Genomic DNA, 18,414 nt, shown 5'->3' with positions numbered 1-18,414 from the left:
GAATCCCATTATTATCTCATGAGTGATTAAGGTCTTTACCCATATTGACAATAATGAACAGGCACTGTGAAAATTATCTTTTAATGAAGAATTCACTTTTGCATCTTATATATAAATAGTCACTCTTCCACAGTATGCTTGTGCATTGGCAACTCATTCTAAAGGTGATCTACTGTGGTACAGAGTGTTAGAAGAATGCAGATCCATTTGGTGTCTCCATTTTTCTACCTTACATGCAATTACAGAAAAACATTTAGAAAGGTTTAAAAAGCAAGAAAAAAACAAAAGGCAGGCAAGGATAAGACTAGAAATGGGGTGGTTAAAAATTTGACACTATTCTCAGGATCCTTTCTCAGGATCTCAGGGTACAAAAGTGAAGTACAAGCTTGCTGATTCTCGCTATCACACTGGGAAAATAGAGATTGTATAATGTGATTTTATTCAAAATGCAGAAATGGTGGCTTGGCTTCCAGGGTACATATTATAATTATAAATCTCCACTCATTTTTATAACATTACAGAGTGTTCACTTATCTACTTGGTTGATTGATCAGCTGGCTTACCTGCCAGTTAACAAAAGTGCAGCAGATACAAGAAAAAAGGTACAGTTCCTGTGCTCCCCAGTTCTCTGTCTCTGAGGAGGGACACCCAGGGAGACAATTTCAGCTAATGATGTAGTAGCTAAGGAAGCTAACAAAATGGCATGGAAAGTAGAGAGAGAAAAGTGAGGCCAGGCTATTGCTTACAGTCGCTTAATTCTTACAACAGCTTTGTAGAGTGGGTAGTGCACATATATCTTCATTTAACAGACGAGAACATTGGGCTTAGAAAAAAATATTTGAATAGTGTATACAGTTACACAATATAGCTGGAAGTTGGAAGGGAGAACTAGAAATCAGCTCCTTCTCACCACTGTACCTACCGCCTTTCCTAGTGTATTCTCTTTCTCTGGATCTTATTCTTACTGAATAGCCCCTTCTTCTGAAGGTCAAAGGAAAGATGATTCTTTTTCTTCTTCCTCTGATCATTATATCTTCCTTGTGCTCACTACACCCAGCCTTACTTCATTTCAGTGGAACTGTATGTTCAGTGGGGCTTTATATTGAATGCAGTTTTTGTAGCATACCGCCTTGGCCGTGCAGTTTTCACTGAATAATACTATAAAGTCAGAATGATAGAGCTATTATTTTCTTCTATTTCTTCACCTAGATGAAATACCTGTTTAGAATACTAATTTGGCCTTCCAGCCCAAGCCTGCAGTGTATTTGTTGCTTGAATGTATCTTGGTTTTGCTTCACTGCATTCAGTTAGTAGACAGCAGAGACATAAGCAAGGACACAGGCAATTGCAAGAATATTACAGAGGAAATGTGCAGAACTGATCATGTCTGATAGAGGAACAGTAAATTCAGGGCACAGTTTGCTTCCTCTGGAGAGGCACGAGTCCCTCTGCTTATACCCCAGTTCACAGGGAGGATTGCTGCTCTTTCTAAAAGCTGGTGAGGGCCGTGGGAAATAGTAACCCTATTGCATGCTACTCATTTGGGCTACGGTTGTCTTGAAGGCCTATCAATTCAGGGACTTTAAGTTTCCATTATTAACAAGTTATAAAGTATATGTATTGTTAAATTTGCTTTGTTTTTATCTACATTATTCGTGCACATAGTTTAGTCTCATAGTTTAACAAGGCTTCTTACAAAAAAAACACAAAACCAGCAGCACCTCCTACCTTAATTACTGCTTCCCTGAAGGAACATATCAATTCTTGTACTGATTCTTTTGATTATATTTGATTATATATAGCTTTATATAACACGATTGCCATTGCTTGATATTCTGGACTAGCTTTGTAAGATGAAGACGTAGCTCCCTTTCACCCATTCCAACCACATTATCACATGTTTTCTAACAATTTTCTTTGTGTAGTATTATCAGCTGCCCTCTCTGTTTATATTTGCTTAGTTTCCACCCACTGAACTCTAACCTATGCTAGCATCTTTGCAGTGTATTCCCACACAGTAGATGTTCCATCAGTTTCATATTCTTCAAAGAGTCTCTACCAGAGCCTTCTGACCTGTTACAATCTAGATTTATTATTCTTATCCTGCTGCACAGATAGCACCTTGGGCTTTCCCTTCACCTTCATCCTTGACGATTCTCTACACTTGGTTCCTGTAATAGATTTCCTGCTCTCTGGACCCCATTTATTCTTTCAGGATTACTCTCTTTGTGAAAACATATCCTTCAGGATCTTCCTAATAATGGTACAAGGAGATAAAATGTTTAAAACCTTGCATTTAAAATATGTCTTTATTGTTTTCTCACACTTAATTGGGAAGTTAGCCTGGGTATAGAAATCTAAATTGAAATCATATGCCCTTAGATTTTAAAAAAATTCTCTTAAATTTTTGAAGACATTATTCCACTCTCTTCTAGAGTATTCCAGAAGAGGTTGCTGTTGAGAATTCCAGTGTCACCTTGATTCCCAATCCATCATGGGGCAGCTTTGGAAATTTTTAGAATCATCTCTCTCTGGTGTCATAAAATTTCACAGTGACAGGGACCTTAGTATGAATATATTTTAATCTCTATTATGCTGGGGTTTTTTATTATGAAAACTCATCCTTTAGTTCTGGAAATTTTTCTTGATTTATTTCTTTGATTCCCTTTAGTGTCATTGTTCCTTTCTCTGGAAATTCCATTATTCATATATAAGACTTCTAAAATGGTCCTTTAATATCTTGACTTTTATTTTCTATTTTTCATCTATACTTTTTGTTCCACTTTCTGGGAGTGTTTTCAGCTTTATCTTCTAATCCCTGTTGGCACTTTCATTTTTGCTCTCTGATTTTTAATTTCTAAGAACACTCTTTTATCTTCTGAATGTTCTTTCTGTGGCACCTTGTTCTTGTTTCCTAATTACAATTTCTTTTCTTAATTCCTTGCGGGTACTAATGATACATAGTTTTGAAGTTTTCCTCTCCCTGCATAGTTTCTATTTTCTTCTAGTGGCTTTATTTCTGCTGTTTTGGACTCTCTTTCATGCTTGAGGCTTTCATTACTGTTCTTGTTATCTAGTATTGCTTATGAAATTATTCCAAAATCCAGTGGCTTAAAACAATCATTTAATACACTCATGAATTCAGTGGACTGGGAATTCAGAAAGGGAATAGGAGGGATGGTTCCACAATGTCTGAAGTCTAACTGGGAAGGCCTGAAGGGTGTGGTTGTGATATCTGTTTCACAAATCACTTGAAGGTATCTTCACTCACATGTCTGTGGGGACACTAGCTGTTGGCTATGGCCTCATCTGGAGCTGTCAGTGAGATCACTTATGTATGGTTTCTCCATATATCCTAGACTTCCTTATAACATGTAGAGATCAGTTCGTTACATGGTGGCTCATGCCTTCAAAAGCAGCTCAGTCTCTGAGAACAAGGCAAAACCCTTTTCTAATGTAGTTTTGCAAGTCACATAGTGTCATTTCTGCTATATTCTACTGGCCATCCGACAGGTCAGCCCAGATACAAGGGATAAGAGGAACAAACCCTACCTCTTAATGGGAGGATTGTCAAAGAATTTGAGGACATGTTTTTAACACTGAGACATCTGATAATCCTTGGCTGTCTTAATATTTTTTACTAAATAAAAAGTCAGGGACTAAAAGTTCTGTGCATGTGGGAGGGCTTTTTGGGTGTGAGCATGACTGTAGAGTGATATGGCTGGGCTGTTCCACTGGGGAGACCCAGAGGTCAGCATCTTAAGCTCTTTTCTGTTGGGCTGCTCCGGCAACCCAGAGAAGGCCCTGTCACTCTCATGACTGGCTGCTGAAGTTAGAGGAATGGGGAAGGAGAAGCCGCTTGCACAACTCAGTTCATCACTTCCAGTGTGGTTCACCAGTACCTGTACTTGATTGTCCTTAGACCAGAGGAGACCCTTTAACTCTCTAAAGAATAATCCACCAGCCTCTCCTGCGGGGCAGGGAAGGACAAAAGCTGTGTCCTAGGGAAGGGGATTTGGGCCTCTAAGAGTTTTTTAAGACACTTTCAAGCAGTCTTGCTGTTTTTGATCCTGCCTTCACCCCTATTTCCAGAGACACCCAATGCTGCCAATTCCTGAAACTTTTGGGAGCTCCCGTGGAATAAATCAGGTCACATTTCCACACTACCTATTTGGGATTTGCTTTCTCTGGACTGCTAAATCAGTTATCACTTCATCTGTTTTCCAGCTTTCAAAATGAGGTTTTTCCTGCCTCATTCCTGATTTTTCCTGTCCTTGTGGGTTTATCATTTCTTGGAAAAAGCCTTTATGTTAACTTCAGTGAAGTTTCGAAAGGAGCATAACGCACGCATTAACTGTGCCCTTTCTAGCTAGAAGTCCTGATGAAGCAGACACTAAAAAGGACAAAATACTAGGTAACATAATCACTATTAGTTAGGAGTTTAGAGAAAAGAAATTGCCGTTTACTCTGTCACATTGTAAAAATGAAGTGGGGACCAGTATTCCCCTGCAGTGGATTTGGGATGAACAGCTGTGTCTTAACCATAGACTGCAGACCTGCTCAGCAAATTAACAGAAGAGAAGAGCTGGAAAAATTTAAAAGAGAAGAAAAACTAAAATTTTCTTAGAAAATTTCTAAGAAAGCCTGGGTACAAGGCCCTCAGAGCAATAAGCATAGTTTAAATGACATTTCTCCTTTAAATTGCCTGGGTTGCCTGGTGACTTGGAACATCTTTCCATGTTCCTCCAAACCAGTCTGTATGTGGCCCATAAGGGTGTGACATTCAGGTTTTAGGATTCTAAGAATAGAAAATACCATCCCAGGGCTCTGTCATATAGTCTCGGTTTTTATCTTCTGAAAGCTCAGTATAACTGTAACCCTGAAGGATGCCCCTCCTTAATACTTCCTTCTGTAGCAGTACTCACGGTGGCAGGGTAAGTAATCCCATTGACAGCCCCACTGCCATCAGTATCACCCACTAAACCAGCATCTCCTCTTTCTAATGTTCACTGAACACTAACTATGGAGTGAGCTAATAAGAACTTTTTATCCATTGTCTCACTTTATCTTCATAGCAACTCTATGAGAAGAGGACTCACTTTGTACCTGACTTAAGGGAGGCTTAGAGAGGCTGGTAAACATAGATCTGGGAGTCACCTTGGGCTGTCTTCTGAACCTGAACTCTTTTAAGTGCGATGCTATGCGGCATCAGAGGGAGAGAGCTACCTAAGCCAGAAGCTGATACAGTGGATATCATGCAAAAGCTGGGAAAGAGAAAAATCCACAGTGCCTGAAAATATTACTTTAGGTATTGGAATGAGAAAACAACGAAATCAAAACCAAAGGGGAAGTTTAAAGATCCCCACACGGCCAAATCACAAAGATCTCTCAGCTTTGCCCCATGCAGAGAATGTTCCATAGAAACTATATTGATAATTCAGCAATAGGACACTTACAAAATGTTTGCTGGAAATGAGACAGTGTTGGAGCTTCTGGGGCAATGTTGTAGAAGTGAGTTTTTAGAGCTCCGCTCACCAGTAGATTATATGCCAGATCAGTTATATTGATGCCCACAATTGCAAACGAATACCTGCAAAGCACAAACCACAAAACCAACTGTGTGTCACATAAGCATTTAAAAATCACCTAATTTTTAAATTACTGCAGAATTATCAGAGTGGTAGGGTGCCATTCCCTTTCTACCCAATCTTTACCCTGAATCTTGTAACTTGAGAATGCCAGTAATGTAACCAAGGGAATTAAGAGTCCATATACTTTGATTTGGTAATTCCATTTCCAAATATATGAGAGAACAAAATCTAAAACGAAGAGCTTTATACTCAAGGATAGTCATTATAGCAGTATTTATAATGGCAAAGACATAGAAACTATTCAGATATTCTAAAAAAAAAAAAAGATGACTGGTTAAATAAATTACGGTAATCTCATATATTACAGCCAATAAGTACTGTACTCCTAAAGACTATTTAAATTGGAAACATTATGTATGAAACAAGCTATGTTTTATTATATGCTTACAAATGTGCACAAAAAGAGGGTGAAAATGAAGTGCCACCAAATGTTACTATGCTAAGTTAGAGGAATAATATAGGGGTTATTTTTTGGTTTTGCTTTCCTATATTTTCTACATTTTCCATAATCATATTTTACTTTCAAAATGAGACCGAATTTAAGTAAGTATCTTGACATTCAGAATATATTTCCTAGTACCTCTTCTGCATGGCTACCAAAAGTTAAATGGAATTGATGTCTTCAGTCTCTGGGTAATGTAAGTCCAGCACATTAAAAAAAAAAAAAAAGGAGTTCTCTATTTAGAAATATTTCTTAATAAAATGGGGCATTTTAAAAAAACTATTAAAGTAAATTTATAATCTAATAACCTGATACTTGATAAAAATCCTTAAAAAAAAACCCTATCAGATACACTTTTTTTTTTTTTAAGTCGGCTCCACACCCAGCGTGGAGCACAATGCCGGGCCTGAACTCATAACCCTGAGATCAAGACCAGAGCTGAGAACATAGTCGGATGCTTAACCAACTGAGCAGCCCTCTCCTACCAATTGTAATTATAAATGAGGATTTCTGAAAATTATTTCCATGTAGTTAGAGCTCTGTAAAGATTGTTAGCTGGTCAAAGGGAAAGTAGTACCATAGAATCCCACAAATAAATCCAAAAACACATGAACAGTGTCTTTTAAAAGTCCAACTGGATTTTTATCAGGACATTTTGTCATATTTTACAGTATTCTTAGGGCATTTTTTCTTCTGGTTCAGGTTCTGACTGACAATCTTTATATATGAAATCCCACACTCACCCAATTGCTTTATCCATCCTTTTCTTCTCCCACTCTGCTTTGCTGAATTTGCTAAATGAATGAATAAAAAAAAGGATTTAATCTCTAATTGGTAATTTCTCTTTTAAGGTTTATATTAAAACTGTTGACTAGATGCAGAGATGTCTATAACTCAGTTCTCAAACACTAACCAATTTAAATTTTATCAATTAAAAATCTACAGTAAAATTTATGTGGAGCTCAGAAATGGGATTATTTAAAGCCCTGCTACTTATCCCCTATTTCCTTTAGTGCAGCGGTGGGAGACAGTCCTTAAGGTGAAACACTAAAGTACTTTTTTATGAGGTCATTGATTATCAAACAGTACTTTCTCTATGAACCTTTGCCTGGTATGTCTCTCCTAACCAGATGCTGCTCCCTTGCTCTTTCATAATTCCCGCTTGCATTTCTTCTGGTTTTATTTCATGACATTTATCCTATTCATTCTTATTTGTGATGTCTGGCTCACTTTAGATGCCAAAGAAATGTTCATTGATGAATAAAGTAGTGAACTAGTGAAAGGAAGGAAGGCAGGGAGAGAGGAAGGAAGGATATATAGGTTTTAAAAACTCTGTTTTGACAAGTGTTATGACATTTCCTCTGTCTAAGGTAAGACAGCTAGCTAAACCATAGCAGTTCCATTTTAGTCCATTTTGTAATTTGAGCTTCTGGATAGTCTTTGTAGAAAGGGGTCTATCACAGAAGTATTCTGAAAATACTGCTTTGCATTCTTTGTGGACTCACAAGTCCTTCCCATTCTCCCCCACTCCATACCATCAATGCTTTGTAAACAGGAACAATATTCCACTCCTCTTTATGGATAATGTAATCCTCATTTTACAGAAAAAAATGTGGTTAGCATTTGAACTAAATAACATTTCAGAACTAGAGTTATGAACATTAAGCTTCCATCTAAGTAGGTTTCTCTATAGTAAGTTGCAACCACTACACACCCATGTGATACACACAGCACAAGACCACAAAAGCATGATGCAAAATTGATATTTAACTATATATACTTTCTACTCTGTAAATGACTGGTGGTAATTCAAAGTAACTGCCTTTCATTCATGTTAAAATATGCCGTGTCTTTTGAAAGTGTAACTGCCTACAAACCAGACAGCCAACCAGCCAAAAAGGAGTTAGATTTTTACTTAAAAGATTCATATCTGAACTAAACTGAGTTAGGGGTGAAATTTAAGAAACTTTAAATAAACAAATTTATAAGCACCTATTTTCTCTTAACAAAGCTTTATAAATACATAGTGTCTCTGTATTTGTTAAACAAAGTCTCTTTCTGCATTGGAAATAAAAGGCCAAATGACCTCCACACAAGCACTTATAGGATATTCTGGACTAAATGGAATGAATCCCTTTCTTTAAGAAACACACAACAGCAACAACAACAAACAATCCAGCAGGCAGAATTCTCCTCTTAAAATTGAATGTACTTATATCCCTCAAGCTTCTTCAGGACTTAACAGATGGAGGTTTACAAGGGCAATAACAGTGATGTATATAATGCTTGCTGTTGGGTAGACAGGAGTTTCCTTGTTATATCTGTTGCTGCTCAACATCTGAAGTATTCAGAGCCTGACAGAACCCATGTTGCTATCACAAGTGGTCAATATATACTTATTTTAGACCTTGACGAAGGATAGTAGCATTTAAAAACATTTGGATTTTTTGTTTACTGACAGTTGCCATCAATATGAAGTGATTAATATTTGAAGTTCATCTACTCAATTTTATGGTGGGTTGAGGAGAAAAGCATGGTGGCTTTACCTATATGCCTGTGCGCGCGCACACACACACACACACAGGGTAGTCTCTTCTTAAGTAAGAGTATTCACACATAAACTCTCAAATATATCTTCTCTGATGGTTGACACAAGAAATAAAACTACAAAGCGTAGCTTTGAGAATGGCTTGCAGCTAAAATTTATCATCCTATAATGATTAATCAAAAAAAATATTTTAAGCTTATTGTCATTTCCCAATGGCCATTGAGGGTTCATGTGTTTTTCTGATGCTCTTCCAGGAATACCTGAGTCTAGACACAAACTCCCCAGAGAGTTTTAACTGGAGGACGTTCAGAATCTCTATATTACAGAAATATGCAATTCAGAAAATGCAGTTAAAAAAATTAAAATAGCTTGATTTTAACCAGGTAATATCTATATCAAGAAAGAGCTAAGTGATTTTATTGTTTTAATCAAATAAAGGTAAAGAAAATGAAAATGTAATCTTATAAATAAAAGATTATAAATACAAATTTACAAAGCCTAGTGTAATTTAATGAACGTAGCCAAATGAAGCTTGAATAAGTATACTAATAAGGCGGTGGGAGCAAAGTTAGCCTGTTTCTGGATTTTGAGAATGGTATGATAAAATTTTGTGTTAATTTATTGAATATGAACACTAACAAGGATCTGGGTATGCTGAGGAGACAAAAGTGATACAAAAGTGTGACTGCAAAATGGTAGAACTCCTCATATGCAATAACTACTATTTTTAATAATGAAATCAGAAATATCAGTAGAAGAACAAAATTGCTCTATGCAACAAAACTTTCAAATAAAATATCCCTTTCTGGGCAGTAGATGAGGTCAGAGCATGTGTGGTGAAATGTTCAGCTATTAGGTGAACTGCTGAACATGGGTCTCCGATCAGGTACAGCCATGAATGTAGAAAGGCCCTTTGATATTTTCTGTTAGGTTGGTCTAAGCTGGTTTTCCTTCACTAAAACACAACCTAAATATAATGAAGTATAATAGTTGAAAAGTTGCAAAATGTTTATTTTTTGAAAAATTTTCATGAATTTATATTTCTGTAAATTCTTACCCATACTCATTCTAAAATTAAATAAAAGCAACAAAACACAAAAGCAAACAAAAAATACCTTATTTCCTCTTTAGTGATATCCCTTCATGTAATCAGTTAAGGAAAAAAGAATATAGAAAAGTAAATGAAAATGCAGAGTATTTAGAATCTAGATTTTTTACCAAGGAAAATAAAAAAGCCTCAGCATTCTGGATTTTCTCAATTGGCCCTTGACTTCATGGCCACCATTCTCCCCTCTGTTCCCCCATTGTGCTCCTTTGTCTCTGAAATCTTTCTTTTAGACTCTGCTTTCTCCTTCCATGCCCACCTCCTTAATCCTCTGGACACCAGTGATGTTATCAGTCCCTTTAAATACTCATCTCACTTGAACGGTGCCACTTAACATCCTGAATCTTGTAATAAGTACCTAAAGTTTCAACCCTCCTATTCAGTATTTGTCCAAAGGGCTCATTTGAAAGAGCTTTAAGCCCCACTTCTGGTGGCTTGGTGCTCCTGAGAATCTCACTGAAATATCTGTAGAGGAGAAGTTCTTCCTACTGAAGCCATAAGCCTAATCCATCTTTTATTTTCAGCAATTACCTGCATTTTGGATGGAGAGAGTCAGAGAGGACCTGCTGAGCTGCTGCAGTGTCTCTTTCTGCAAAATACCTGTGGTTGGGGGGAAAGAAAACCATACCTGTTGGATGCATTCATTTTAATCCAGTTTCAGGCCATTTTGCTTTCAGAGGTAGACACCAGCAGAAGATTTCTACTTGTTTCAGCTCTTCCAAGGAACAGACAGCTTTTCATAATAGAATTTTCCAGATGTAATGACAGTATAATAGGGTAGTTGTAAAACCCACACAGATTTAGGAATGTATTGACTGCATCTGAAATTTTATTTTATCTTTTTATTTTTAAAGATATTTATTTATTTATTTGACAGAGAGAGAGAGAGAGAGAGCGCGCGTGAGCGTGAGCAAGAGAGCACAAACAGGAGGAGGAGCAGAGGGAGAGGGAGAGGCAGACTCCCCGCAGAGCAATGAGCCTAATCCGGGACTCAATCCCAGGGCCCCAGGATCATGACTTGAGCCAAAGGCAGATTCTTAACTGAGCCACCCAGGCACCACAGGTTTGAAATTTTAATTATGAACTTTGCCATTCCCCAGGGGGCTAAGATATTTGTAGTTACAGGGGTTATAGATGAAGGGGCAGGATGAGGTCCATCAGAAGGCAGAAGCAGCGTGGACGAAGGGACATGCTGAGGGGCTGTGGCAGAAGCCAAGGGAGAGAGAGGAAGAGAGTAGAGGAGGTGAGAGAAGATGCACTTCAAGTACATTTGTCTTAGAGAATATTCACGGGTATAAGAATTCTGGATGAATGGAAAATATGGTGCTAAAAGCAAAATTCTACCCCGGGGAAAAAGGGCAATGAAATTTCTTAAAAATACAGTTATATACCTTATAAAATACATCATAAAAAGTATTTCATAAAGACAGTAGCAAAATAAAATATTAGCATCTGTTATTTAATTTGACTTGTATATATTTCCCACATCAATCTGAAGCATAAAACAAGCTTTAGAATTTTCTCTCAGAAAATTTAACCAAAGTATTTCATTTTATATAATAATGTGGTATTTACAACATTTCATAAAAGAATAGGTGATTATCAAACATCCCAATTTTTAAATAAAAGCAAAGATCTAGAGAAAAAATAGGGAGCATCAAAAATGACTAAGGCTTAGTTTCTTCTGTTTTTGGTTTTTTTTTTTTTTTTTTTTAAAGATTTTATTTATTTGTCAGAGAGCACAAGCAAGGAGAGCTGCAGCCAGAGGAAGAAGCAGACTCCCCACTGAGCAGGGAGCCCAGTGCAGGGCTTGATTCCAGGACCCCGGGATCATGACCTGAGCTGAAAGCAGACGTTTAACTGACTGAGGCACCCAGGTGTCCCAGGCTTTGTTTCTTTTAAAAATACATAGGTTTCCACTTCACAGCACTCACCATATCACAAACCCCATGTGTCTGGGGCAAATAATACATTATATGTTAATAAAAAAATTAATAATACAAAAATACATAGGTATCCTAACTAATAGAATCCTAACTAAAAAACACAAAGAACCACTGAAAAGACTCCCTTTGGCTTGAAAAATAGTGGCTCCGTATGAATTAATTCAAACATGAAAAAAAAGGATGAGCACAGTTATTTGAATCATGATGAACATATAAGAACCATGATTTAAGAATGGTATTTAAAGGGGCGCCTGGGTGGCTCAGTGGGTTAAGCCTCTGCCTTTGGCTTGGGTCATGGTCTCAGGGTCCTGGAATTGAGCTCCACATGGGGCTCTCTGCTCAGCAGGGAGCCTGCTTCGCCCCCCCCCAACCCCGCCTGCCTTTCTGCCTACTTGTGATCACTCTCTCTGTGTCAAATAACAAATAAAAAAAGATTAAAAACAAAAGAATGGTATTTAAAGAATAAGAAAAAATTTTTTTGGTCACTATGAGAGAACGAGGGCACCAACTCCTCTCTCTGATAACTGGCAACTAAACAGAAAAATTGAGCATCTGTCCTGCCTATATGTTAGAGAAAGTAAATAACATAGTTGATGAGGGAAACCAAGTTTTTACAGAATTCCAGCCAACAATTGTGGGAGGCATCACGGAATTAGAAAAGCACTTTTTGTGCAATTAATTAACTGATCCAGCGAAGATCACTGAAGGATGAAATGGTTAGATAAAGGGCTGGTGGGGGACTTTACAAAGCAGCCATCAAGCCGTGATGCCTCTCATCCCTCTCAGTGTAGGACTGAGCAGGGGACAATGGGGGCTGCCCTCGTATGTCAGTCTGAATTTCCTCAGGCCTTTCCGAATACCTCCAATTTTCAGAAAAATCCAGACCATGGGACATTTTGAGGACAGCTGATCTGGGGTCTTGCACAAGTTTATGACATTGGGGAGGGGTCAAAAGGAGAAGGTAGACAGGGAGAGACATAATAACTAAATGCAATGTGTAGATAGTCATATAGAACTGGATTGGAAGAAATCAGCCTAAGAAGACATTTTTGAGAGAGCTGGGAAATTCTTGTATGAACTGGATACAGATGACAGCAAGGAATCACTGTTAATTTTGTTAGATGTGATAATGGCACTGTGGTTCGTATAAGGTAATACTGATTTTATTAGTGCTCCAAATTGAAATGTGAAGGCAAAATGACAGTATAGGATTTCATTAACACTTCTGCCAAAAAAAAAATAAGCATTGCAGGTGTTTAAAAATTTTGATAATCACTGAACCTGGGCAGTATAAGGGGGTTCTTTACAGTTGTCCATTTGTTTTTGTATCTACTTAAATTTTTTCATAATACAAAATTAAAAATAAAAACATTTGAGATCCACTTCTAAAACACAATGAAGTTTGCCAAAGAAAAGGAAGAGGTGTACCTTTTTAGGTTTTAGGAATCAGAAGACTTCAGTATTTTCTTGGAGTTGTCTATAAAGTGGCTTTTGGAACTGATAACTCACTCAGCTTTGTCATTTCCACATGACCAGGACATCACTTTTTAATAGACGAACCTTCTCCATTTTACTTACTGCAAATTGTATAGGCCCAGAAGTCCCATTCCTCGAAAATCTGTTTTAGGATCATCACCTTGGAAACCAATTTCACACCACTGCTTAGAAATCCGAGATTCCAATGGAGTATTGGGCTTCAGGAATTTCCATAACTGGCAGATAAGACAGAAAGTTAGCCTGTTGATGTAAACACAATCACTCTTTCCTATGGCAGATTTTGTAAACTGTGTTATTAGGAGGAGCTGTACAAAGCCGAATATAGATTTGATCATATTTCAACGATCTTTGACAGCAGTTCTCTCATCATGTTCTGAAGACTCCCTGAAGGGACTCCAAGACCTTTTCAGAGGGTCTGGGAGGTAAAGACTATTTCATAATGAAACTAGGAAGTTATTTGCCGTTTCTGTCTCATCTTCTCATGAGAATATAGTGGAATTTTCCAGAGGCTGCATTACATGTGACAGTGTCATTACTCTGGAGGCTATGAAATGTGTACTTGTATATTTTAGTGTTTTACATCTTTCTGTTTTAATTTCTTTTTTATTTTTATTTTAAAAGATTTTATTTATTTATTTGACAGAGAGAGATCATAATTAGGCAGAGAGATGGGGGAAGCAGGCTCTCCACTGAGCAGAAAGCCCGACGAGGGGCCCAATCCCAGGACCCTGAGATCATGACCCGAGCCAAAGGCAGAGGCTCAACCCACTGAGCCACTCAGGCACCCTTGTTTTAATTTCTGATAAAAAATATATCTGCATTGGGGCGCCTGGGTGGCTCAGTGGGTTAAGCCTCTGCCTTTGGCTCGGGTCACGATCTCAGGGTCCTAGGATGGAGTCCCGCATCGGGCTCTCTGCTCAGCAGGGAGCCTGCTTCCCTCTCTCTCTCTGCCTGCCTCTCTGCCTACTTGTGATCTCTGTCAAATAAATAAATAAAATCTTTAAAAGATATATATATATATATAACTGCATAATCTCCCACAAAAGGTCCTCAAAAATATGTAAGAGAATGAAGGTAAGGGGCAAATAGGGAAAAATTTGAGGCCATGTATTATTTTTATAGCATTATTAACAAAAGGAAAAGTGGACTGACTTGAGTTTCATTTCTCACCTGTAGCAGAGGTGAGAATAAATAACCATCATATAACTCGACAAAGGAGGGTCACTGGTGTTAATGAATAAATAGACCTCAAAGTATGTTATCATTTTTAAGAGTTACCCAAAAGAATTTTAATTCCAATTAGCATATATTAAATGGCAAATACAAATTGCAAACACTATGCTATTTACTGTCTAAGGAGCTGGTTCTGTTTTCCTGAGTTTTCTATGGAAAGATCGATTCAACATATACTATTACTTGAGAAAGAGTGAGACCCACAGCTGCATAAATATAATGTTCAAACTCTTCTTTCTAATAAATAGAGATGGGCACATAAGCAGATTTACCTTTTAGACTATTAATTATTTGTCTTTATTATAAACAGAGACAAATGTAAAAATTTTCTTATTAGTATTTGGACATAATTCAACTTCTATATTATTTATTCTATGATGTATGAATTTTAAATCTTACAGATATTAGTAATATAGAAACAGCATGCTTTATAGTGAATTCTCACATCTGACACAATATAGAACATAATATTCAGTGATAGGAAACACTAACCAAAAAAATACAATTCAAAGGATATAATATACTAATGGCTTAACAGGTAAATGCAGTCTAAAGGGTGAGAGAAAAAGATCAGGGAAGAAAGTAAATCTATCATGCTTAAAAGCAAAATAGCAAACGTGCATATAAGAAATTTCTTTTTATATTATGCATATGAGAATTTGCCAGTGTTCTGCATTCATCAGGACAGAAAATTTTTGGGTTCAACAGAGGAGCACTAAAAATATGAGCGAAAAGTCCTCTTTTTAAAAATTATTTAGAAACTGATTTGATTATTGCCACATTGAAAAAAACCAGAATCAAAGGAAACAGTTGGTAAAGCTCATCACACACATTTAGCCAATAATTTGAAGTAACCTCAGGGCCCAACATAGTGGAGTGAAATGGCAAAAGCAAACATTTGATTTCTATTGGTAGGTTATCAATCTCATTCATTAGATGAATACTTTAGGGGAATAAAAAGTTTGAATAATGCTTAAAAAAGAAATTCCATTTTAATAATTTCATGTATCATGACAGACTAGACCAATAGCTAAAAATTGTTCTTTTTTTTTAAAGATTTTATTTATTTATTTGACAGAGAGATCACAAGTAGGCAGAGAGGCAGGCAGAGAGAGAGGATGAAGCAGGCTCCCCGCTGAGCAGAGAGCCCCATGCGGGGCTCGATCCCAGGACCCTGAGGTCATGACTTGAGCTGAAGGCAGAGGCTTAACCCCCCGAGCACCCCAGACACTCAAGAGAGAGAATCTTAAGCATGTTCCACGCTCGGTGCAGAGTCTAATGTGGGGCTCAATCCCATGACCCTGAGATCATGACCTGAGCTGAAATCAAGAGTTAGATGCTCAAGTGACTGACAGCCAGGAACTCCTATTATTTTCTATTAAGTATGTGACTCCACCTTAAATTTTTACTTTATTGGGCGCCTGGGTGGCTCAGTGGGTTAAGCCGCTGCCTTCGGCTCAGGTCATGATCTCAGGGTCCTGGGATCGAGTCCCGCATCGGGCTCTCTGCTCAGCAGGGAGCCTGTTTCCTCCTCTCTCTCTCTGTGCCTGCCTCTCTGCCTACTTGTGATCTCTCTCTGTCAAATAAATAAATAAAATCTTTAAAAAAAATTTTCACTTTATTATTAATGTGGTTAGAAAATGTTTAATAAAAATGTCCATGTGAATAACTTACATGAACAGTGCTATATGAACATAAAGTAATGTTATTCAGTTTCATCTCACCCTATATTTGAATGATTATAAAATCCATAAAATCTTTTTATACTTTAAGACTAAAAGCACTGATAATGGTCTCCTGTGTTTATAAATCAAAGCACTTAAACAATATGGCAATATATTACCAAAGTCTCTAAATCAAGGGTTGGCAAATTTTGTCTGTAAAGGGCCAGATAGTAAGTATTTTAGGCTTTGGTTGCCAAATGGTCATTGTTGCAGTTACTTAATTTTGACATTGTAGTACAAAAGCAGCCACAGGTAGTACACACATCAATGAATGGACATATTCCAATAAAACTTCGCTTACAAAAATGGGTGGGAGGCAAGATTTGGCCCATAGGCTTTAGTTTGCTGACTCTTGCTCTAAACAGTTTATGAACTAGGTAACAAGGGTATTATTACCCATTTTAAAAATGAAGCAGCCTAAGATCAGGCCTTAAACACAAACCATGGGGGCACCTGGGTGGCTCAGTGGGTGAGCCACCCAGGGTCTTCGGCTCACGTCATGATCCCAGGGTCCTGGGATCAAGTCCCGCATTGGGTTCTCTGTGAAGCAGGGAGCCTGCTTCCCTTCCTCTTTCTCTGCCTGCCTCTCTGCCTACTTGTGATCTCTGTCTGTCAAATAAATAAATAAAATCTTTAAAAAAAATAAACACAAACCACAGGCTAGCCTTTTGAAATACAAACGGGAACAAGACATGGTTTCTCCCCTGGGAGGTAGTGTAGTACAGTAGCGAGGAGCCCTTTCTAACACTTCACTGCCCGGCCTCATTTTCCTCACCTGAAAATGGGGATAATATCAGTATCTCATCACAAGGTTATTGTGACCATTAAGTGAAATAATGCTGCAAAACATTTACTGTGATGATTAATGTGTGCTAAATTCTCAATGTTTTATTATTATTGATTTTATTATCAGAATTGGGATTTGAATTGACTAAAGAAGAGAATAAAGATCCCATTCCTAAGCATTCTTGGGGAGACTAGAGAAGATTTCAAAATCGAACGAGTAAGGATTTTAAAAAGAGCTGACTTTTGCTGTGAGAATAATAGGTAATAGAGGGAATAACATGGGCAAATATCTGGGCATATGGGATACACAGCCTGTTGTGGTCAAGGTGAATGACAGAGCATGGTGGGTACAGGAGATACAGCTTGCAGTGATAAAAGGGGTCCTAAATGCCATGTTAAGATGCATGGGATTTCTTCTGTCAGATAGAGGGAATCTGAAGTTTTTTTTTTTTTTTAAAGATTTATTTATTTATTTATTTGTCAGAGAGAGAGAGAGAGAGAGATCATAAGTAGGCAGAGCAGCAGGAAGAGAGAGAGGGGGAAATAGGCTCCCTGCTGGGCAGAGAGACTGATGTGGGGCTCGATCCCAGGACCCTGAGATCATGACCTGAGCCGAAGGCAGAGGCTTACCCCACTAAGTCACCCAGGCGCCTCTTAAGTTTTTAACCTAAGGGATAACGTGACTAGATAATCCCTCCAGCAGTGTTTTAGAAGGTGGAATGTAGGAAGCTAATACTTAGTGGCAGAATTATAAGGCTATTATAATAGCCCAAGTTGGAGATAATGTTAGAATAAGTTGGTGGACATAGGAAACATTCAAAAGCTATTTTGAGGGAGCTCTGTGGTTAAGGTTTAGTGATTTTGTAGATGCATAGTATCTCCCCAATTAGATTGCAAGATACTTGAGGGTAGAAAAGATACCTTTCCTCAGAGTGCTTAAGGCAGCAATGGACAGCCCTGGCTTTATAACTTACTAGCTGTGTGGATCAGAACCTGGACTGAAATGCTTGTAGTTTGCTCAGCTGTAGATAACAACCATCACTTTGCTTAACTCTTACGGTTGTGCCAGTAAAAAATAACACATACAAACTCAAATCATGACCACAGATAAAAGGTATGTCATAAAAGTTCTTGACTTTTAGTATCTAATGAACCACAGTAATTCATGCATTCACTCATATTTGTTGAAAACCCACAATGTGCAGCATTCGTACAACAGATCAACTCAGACGGTGCACAGCAGGCACCAGGATGTCACTGATTCTGAAGGCATCATGGCCATTCTGAGGCATTCTTCAGTTGCCTGTGGCCACTCTGTTAAGTTTTCTACCACTTTTCTCTTTCATTCACCTCTTATTTCTCACCTTGAGGTCATTTTAATTGAACTTGACTACTTCTATCAGAAAACACGATAAAAAAGGCAATAACGGGAAATGAAGCTCAGCCAGTAGGTTAGCTAAATTTAAGCAGAGCAGAAAGGGA

The 18,414-nt window shown here is 37.8% G+C and overlaps 1 protein-coding gene across 4 annotated transcripts in view; it reads right to left on the bottom strand.

Moving 5' to 3' along the window:
* Nucleotides 1-18,414, bottom strand: part of ELMOD1 (ELMO domain containing 1) — a 62,684-nt gene that overhangs the window by 3,802 nt on the left and 40,468 nt on the right. For 3 of the 4 annotated variants that reach the window (XM_032359022.1, XM_032359023.1, XM_032359024.1), the window contains 5 exons: nucleotides 13,271-13,404; nucleotides 10,278-10,346; nucleotides 9,757-9,780; nucleotides 6,837-6,887; nucleotides 5,457-5,590 (listed from right to left, as the gene is read on the bottom strand). In XM_032359022.1, the coding sequence (XP_032214913.1) occupies nucleotides 5,457-5,590; nucleotides 6,837-6,887; nucleotides 9,757-9,780; nucleotides 10,278-10,346; nucleotides 13,271-13,404 (412 nt within the window). The remainder of the gene's footprint in view (nucleotides 1-5,456; nucleotides 5,591-6,836; nucleotides 6,888-9,756; nucleotides 9,781-10,277; nucleotides 10,347-13,270; nucleotides 13,405-18,414) is intronic. The other variant, XM_032359025.1, reaches the window with a different exon arrangement.

Source organism: Mustela erminea, chromosome 9, assembly GCF_009829155.1.
Source record: "Mustela erminea isolate mMusErm1 chromosome 9, mMusErm1.Pri, whole genome shotgun sequence".
NCBI lineage: Eukaryota > Metazoa > Chordata > Mammalia > Carnivora > Mustelidae > Mustela > Mustela erminea.
This window is presented reverse-complemented; position numbering and strand designations above follow the sequence as displayed.